The sequence below is a fragment of the Varanus komodoensis genome, unplaced genomic scaffold, assembly GCF_004798865.1.
Source record: "Varanus komodoensis strain SLA01 unplaced genomic scaffold, ASM479886v1 scaffold1, whole genome shotgun sequence".
Classification (NCBI taxonomy): Eukaryota; Metazoa; Chordata; class Lepidosauria; order Squamata; family Varanidae; genus Varanus; species Varanus komodoensis.
The window spans coordinates 58,399,486-58,406,455 of record NW_025335268.1 but is presented as its reverse complement, the minus strand read 5'-3'; the positions used below and the strand labels follow the sequence as shown (position 1 = coordinate 58,406,455).

The following is a 6,970-nucleotide window of genomic DNA, read 5'->3' as shown; positions in this document are numbered from 1 at the left end:
AAGAACTCTAGTAGGGCAAGATTTACATTTGTAGAACAAGAAGTACTCTTCTCTGTGTTTGATAGAAGAGAGTAATTATTGCTGCGTAAGAGTCAACAAGCTATGCAGAATTTGTCATTCACCACATCCCATCCTTTGACAATTGGGTTCACATATGACAAGCCATGATCAGTGTTATATTCCGTGAACCCAGCCATGTTAAACCATTGTTTGTGGTTAAAAAACATGATTTACTAATATAGCTGATTACACACAGCACAAAACCCCACAGTTCAATGACAACCCACACTCAGCCCAGAGTATGTTGTGTGAACACAGCCATTCTCAGCAAGCATAATAGTGTCTTGACAACTACTTAGCATCTCCAAACTGAGAAACATTTATTCAGGATCTCTGCCGCCAGATGCCTCTGGGAAATTTCCGAGACTTCCAGAAGGGACATAAAGAGTTGCAGAGGAAAATATTCCCTGACCTTCCATCCTTGCCAACAAGTGCAGTGGGAGCACACAAGAAAGCACCCACCTCATAAGCAGATGAATGGAAACTCTACCACAAATTGGGTTTTAATCCAGTCCAGGGAAAAATAGGAGGGTCATACTCCTCATCTATTTTTAATGTATGTATGTTGCTAAGACTCTTATTAAATGACTAAGAAATTATGAAGTTTTAACAATATTGACAATTTTCAACATTAAAGGGTAACTAAAATTACTGTATAAACCAGAATCTGCTCAGTCTTCAGTTCTCTCATCACCTCACATAAAATACACCCCAAATAAAAAACACACAAAGAGCCACCTTTTAACCTGTTACCCAAAGCAATCTTTTCATGGTTTACTTGTTTAATCTGGTCAAAGATAAGCAATTTGCTTTCTGTGCTGTTTTTTACGAACTCTTTTTTATTGTTATGCTGCTGTAAACAGCAAGTTACTTGAAATAATAACATTCTTACACTGTAGAGGAGCAGTATTGTTAAAATAACCTCAAACCATCATGCATTCTCATCTGGCACACCCACCCCATCTGGATAGCACATGCTGCTACTTAAACTTCCAACAACTGTATATAAAGAATGGTTTGTTTTAAATGAAACCATTTTCACATTTAGGGCATTTTCAAATTTTATTTGCAACTATTGCAATTACAAAGAAATATAACAATGTAAGTTTGCATTTAAAGTGACAATCCTCTATTTCATAAACAAGGTCACAAATTAAGTGTGAGCAGCTCATTTGGCCTTTGGGTAGCTTCCATTATATGGAAACTTTCCTGTATGACAAGCTTGTCACAATGTTTTACAGTATTTCAGTCTTGTAGTTCCTCCATATTTAGTGATAAAAACTTAGTACATGATTGACAATTGGATGTATTTCTATAGCTTCTAACCACATCAATAGTTATTACTTTTCCATGTGGGAAGAAAGAGTGGAATTTTCTGTGAGATGTTGCTTATCCTTCACAAAAAACCCTAGATATACACGTAAAAATCAAAAGCAATTATTTATGTTGGGAATGAAGCCTGGTTTTCCATGCTAATATCCCTATTCAGCCCTCAGTATAGAGGAAAAATGCACTATTACAATGCAAAGTTTTATCAAATTTAGTCCAGTTTATTTTTGAATTATTCTCAATAAATACAAAAAACGTATCTTAGTGTGTCTGTGTGTCTGACTTAAAGGCTTCTGATAGGCTAAGGTAGATTAAAAGCCAACATTTCAGCTCTGATAGTTTTACCTTTAGTAAAAGGTATTATGTATTAAACTATCACTTTGTGTAAGATATGGTCCCACAATCATTTTTCACATAGAGTTTCATCAAAAGAAAAAGGTTATGTGTGATTTGCTGATACTTGATGCCTAAACGTATTTTAAGTCATTAAGAAATCAAGGAAAACTTATAGCCTGCATGAAAATCTGAGGCAAAAGTTCCCCTCCCCTTAAGATAGTCTCAAAAGATCAACCCTCATGACAATATGGAATGTACCCAACTAAGGGCAGGATGCCAATATCTGAACTCCAAAGCAAACAAAATAGAAGGTTTAAAGCTATGAATAGTCTCAGTTTCAGTCATGTTCATAATATCACTGCAAAAGATCTTTTGGACAGAAACTTGAGATGTTAATTTCAAGGAAGTTATAAAACAATCCTAATATGAAACATTGCTGTAAAGATTGCTTTTATTTAATAATAGTACCTCTTAATATATTGGACCAAAAGTTGATCAGACAACATAGCCCACACTCCTGGACATTTAGAATAAAAAAGCTTTTATTTTCAGTTGGAATAAATGCACTGTCCTGTACTTAAAGGCTGTAAAGAGCCATAAGCATCACCCAGGTTTTACCAACTGATCAACAGACCTCCACTGGGAAGTTACATAAAGCACTCATAATTGGTAAAGAGAAACTAAAAAAATTCCGTCTTCAGTATTTCTGCAGTGTTGAGTTTATCCTTTCCCAGGTCAAATATTTGTAGAGATGTCCCATGTAACACAGTTTGTTCATAGTACTGTTTAATCATCTTCTTCCTCCTCTTCCTCCTCTTCCTCAAAACTGTCTTCAAAACCTTCACTGTCTTCCTGGTCCTCATCTCCTTCTATTGCTGTATCCCACTGTGGATGATTTTCTGGCACTGGTTTAGCTTCGTGAACTTCCAGCTACAAAAAGCATTTAGGGAATTGTCCAGAAAAGGATGGAGGAGAGTGAGAACAGAGATATGAATTATTTTCAGGATGTTATCAATGTTTGTGCTGCACAGAACTATGAACTAACTCAAGGTTATTCCAAGGTCAAATACAGACTGTACCGCATTTTGCATACACAGTACACATCATGATAAACAATTTGCAAGGAAAAATGTAGCACTAGGGAATCCAAAAAAGGCAATGCAATCTCATTACAAACTCAAGGTCTTTTAAGAAGCTGTATCTGCAGAAGAAGTCAATGAAACTTTGCTCATTAGAGTGGATTGCACTATTATACATTTCAATAAAAATATTACTACTGGGAAAACTGGAGGACAAAAAATAAGAAAAACATACTCTTAACAGTTGTGAGGCTTTTTTATATTTCTGGATTGCATGCTGAAGGTGTCCCATAGTAAGTGATATTATTAACCCTGGGTTTTATGCATGGGTTCATCAGTCTCCCAACTCAGTCCACACTTCCTAGAATTGCATACAATGCCAACAAAATGAGCTGGTTTGCAAGTCGAGCTGCAATTCCTGCATTGTTTATCATAGGAATTGTCAAGAACAAATGAAGTGATGCGTGTAACTGTTGTCCTGTGCTCTTATCATTTTCGCTTTCTCTTAACAAGCCAAGAAGATTCCATTCCTGGGCAGTTTCATGACATGGGAATGGTTGTCTGGGAATTAAGCAACCCAAAATTAACCCCAGCAACAAACCATGGGCAAATGTTTGCCCATTGCTAGAAATCAACTACCAGCAGAAACAATGAGGACACAGAAAGCACATGTTGCTTTACTTGCTAGCAACAATTCCTGGGTTAAACAAGCTAGGAACAGAAGCAGGATGGAAAACCTGGTCAAAGAGTTAAAAAGAGAAATGACATGTAACTTGAGTTTTTATTCCTTCATTAGATAGCAAAGCTTCTACTTAGGCTGTTCCACTCCAGTTGTTCCATATGCATAAACCAAGGATCACAAGAATTACAATTAATGTGATGCGGGGTGTCAAATGCCTTCAGTAATATTGTTGTATTTTTGTTGCCTTTACTTTTAACTTTATTTCTAAAATTCCATGGGTAACAGACAGAAATAAGTATTTTCATCTTCTTGTGTGATCTTTTGGAACTTGGCCAACGAGAAAAAGGAATAACCATTCTGGCAGATATACACACAGAAGGGTAATATCATAAGAAACTGAGGAATATGTGAGGCAAATCAATAAAGAGCTGCCCTTTCCAGTCAGGCAGAACTTGCATATGCAGAAAATATCTCTTCTTCCTCAGAAATGTTTAGTAAAAAACAGAAGAAAACCACTGCACTACATAGCCTAGGATCTCCATCTCTTACAGATAACACCTTTCAAGATCAACTCTCTCCACACCATATTCACTATATGGTGGAATGAGTTTACTCCAAGTCCCTTTTCTAATGGGTCTGGAATGAGCTTACTGAATACATAAATAAACAAATAAAGTCAGTCTAATGTTGATGCCTAACTACAGCTTTACTTTTGGATTGTCAGCTGCTGTTTTCCTTTAGTGCTTTGATAAGCATGAAATGTCAAATAAAGTATACATGTTTAAACTATGAAAAAGTAAGATTTTAAATCCAGCCCTCAGGCTTCAGCAAAACTATAGTTGCTAAAATATAAGCATTCCTTGAACAAAGAGGAAACCCAACACGAACAAGCATAAGAACTGGGTTCAAGACTATATGTCAACTCAAATCTACATAACAATAAGCAATAACTTTCAACATCTGCAAGTTATTTGAACAATGCCCATACAAGTATTAGAATGCCTACCTTCAGTGGTTTAATCTGGTCCAAACCCATGTATGAATCTGATCTTAAATAAACTGTGTATTGGTAATTTCCAGGTTTGCCAGGTGCAGGAAACTTTAGTTCTACCTAGAAACACAATTCAGCCATAGCTCAAGTTATAAGTGGGCATTTGCAAGCAGAACTATTCTGCATTTGCAAGCAGAACTATTTCTGCATTTGCAAGCAGAAACAGATTCAGTAAAATAAATAACCACAAGACTAGACATGGCTAGATGCCAATTTCCTTCTTTAATACTCCAGATTCAATGAGTACCATATACTGAGCAAAGAGTTAAAGTTTCAAAATATATGGATGACTGGAAAATAGCTATTTCCTCTCTGGAATTTTAAAAAAAGTATTTTCAGAAAAGCTTAAATACTGTAGTATAGACTACCAATCTTTTTTATATCCAATCAGCTGTAATCTTATTAACCAAGATCTGTTATTGAGATTGTCCTACTAAGTGCACTAATATTCCTACTTCATACTAACACTGCATCTTCCGCCTTACATGCCCGTATTGTTCAAGTCTGCCCAGTTGCAAAAAGCTAGTTTGTTTCCTCCCTCCCTGCACCGCCCCCAAGTTGCTCCAGAGGGTTGTGGGCCTTGGGGTACAAGTGGGGACCACAGGGCACAGGAAAGGACAGGGAAGTTTGTTAACATGACAATGGATCCAGTCAGCTGTTTTTACCACCCCACCTAAAATATTTTCATATATCGAGGGAAGTTAGTATCTTCTTCTAAAGCAGCAGCATGGATGCCCATGCTACCACAAAACTCTGAACTGTAGGCATTATTTTTATTAATGATTTGTGTAAATTTTAACAGGTATAGCTGCTTTTCTTTTAGGAAAAAAAGAGACTTTCAGTTGCTGGCACTGGTTTCTATTGACATGTCAACATTAAGTTTTGATTGAGGTTTTGAAGCAGCAAAAAGACTCTTAACTATGTTTACTAGGATATAGAAAATACACTGCTACAACAGCATTTTTAAAAAACAAGATACTTTACCTCTTCACGATCTTTTAGTGTACACACATGATATGGCATAGATATCAGGGTTTGTTCCTTCCTATCTGCTATATATAGCCACCACCACTCTTGTTTTTCCTATTTAGGAAAGAAAGAGAATCAACACTCTAAATTATCAGAAATCATTACCTGAGTCTCAAACAGCAAATTGGATTTGCATGTTTCCAATTATTAAATTTTGCATCCAGCAGGAGCTGCAAGTGGTTGGCTGATGACTTTTTTTGGCTTTGTCATCGTTGCACTGCATTGCCCTAAAGTCCAGGGAGTCAAGCTTTACCTTCAAGGTACTCAAAAATACAAGCTGAAGGAAGCCTCAAGCTTGTATCAAATAAAAGAATATGGGGAAGTGTGAATACTCTATAGGAATAAAGATGTATCTAGGTAACCAGTACCCTCATGGTCCAACCAGAATGTTTTGGACTTCAGTGCTCATCAGCCCCAACCTGCATAGACAATGAAGGAGGGAAATGTAGTCCAAAGGCTTTGTTCTACAGAGTCACAAGAATGCATTCACTTTTTTTTTTTTAAAGAACACAAGAAAGCTTATTATTAAAATAGGCTGACATTTTTACATCTCTTCAAGGAAGATACCTGCTAGAAGTTCATCTCTCTGCTTTCTACCTAATAGAGCTGCCTCTTCTTCATTTTATGTTTTACAACTTACCCAGGATCCAGTGCTATGGTTTGGAAGGAACACTGTTAGAAAGCCCATCTTGGAAGGGAAGAAGTGGTAAATCTGACTTGCAACTGTACCACTTTGTTTATGCTATGGGTAGCAATTCACAATATGGACTGGGCCTCCAAATATACCAAAACAAAAATTCTTACTTCTAGAAAATATATATCAGGAAGAAATGTTCTAAGCTAGCATTTTCTTTATTATGATAGCTTTTTAAGAACAGAATTCATTTGTTCTGTCACGTGAGAGCCTCCACCTGCAATGTGAAGTGGTATGTTGAACACATTCGATTTTCAACTCATGTGTTCCTTGGCAGAGTGAGACCTAAATTTCTTAGAATAAATAAAAGGAGTGTACAGAGAACATTTCATCCAACAGAGTAAACCCTGGGGCAGGGGTGGGCAACATGTGGATGCCACTGATATGCTACTGTCACAGCAAATATAAATAAATAAAATCATGTTAAGTGGTTCCAGAATGCTAAATTATGATCTACTTTGTACTCTGTACTGCTAAAACAGGCACATTTTTTGTTATTTTTTCCCTATTATCCTGTGGTGTCTGGCCTATGTCAGATCCAGAGGTGTGTGAAAATAGCCCCTGAATCATTGAGATTGCCCCTAGGATCACATCAGTCCTGGCTATCTTCCCTCAGGGACCTCTGTAATTCTTTTTATTCATTCTATACATAAAACATAACTTAGGTCCACAGGACATTCCTGAAAAGGGGACAATTTTTCAAGGTTTGA

At 36.7% G+C, this 6,970-nt stretch overlaps 1 protein-coding gene across 1 annotated transcript in view; it reads right to left on the bottom strand.

Annotated features, from left to right (window-relative positions):
- Window positions 1-1,103: 1,103 nt before the first annotated feature.
- SEC63 (SEC63 homolog, protein translocation regulator) overlaps window positions 1,104-6,970 on the bottom strand; it is a 52,688-nt gene continuing 46,821 nt past the window's right edge. The window contains exons 19-21 of the mRNA XM_044426909.1: window positions 5,522-5,620; window positions 4,493-4,597; window positions 1,104-2,655 (exon numbers count right to left, since the gene is read on the bottom strand). Of these exons, the coding sequence (XP_044282844.1) occupies window positions 2,512-2,655; window positions 4,493-4,597; window positions 5,522-5,620 (348 nt within the window). The 3' untranslated portion in view covers window positions 1,104-2,511. The remainder of the gene's footprint in view (window positions 2,656-4,492; window positions 4,598-5,521; window positions 5,621-6,970) is intronic.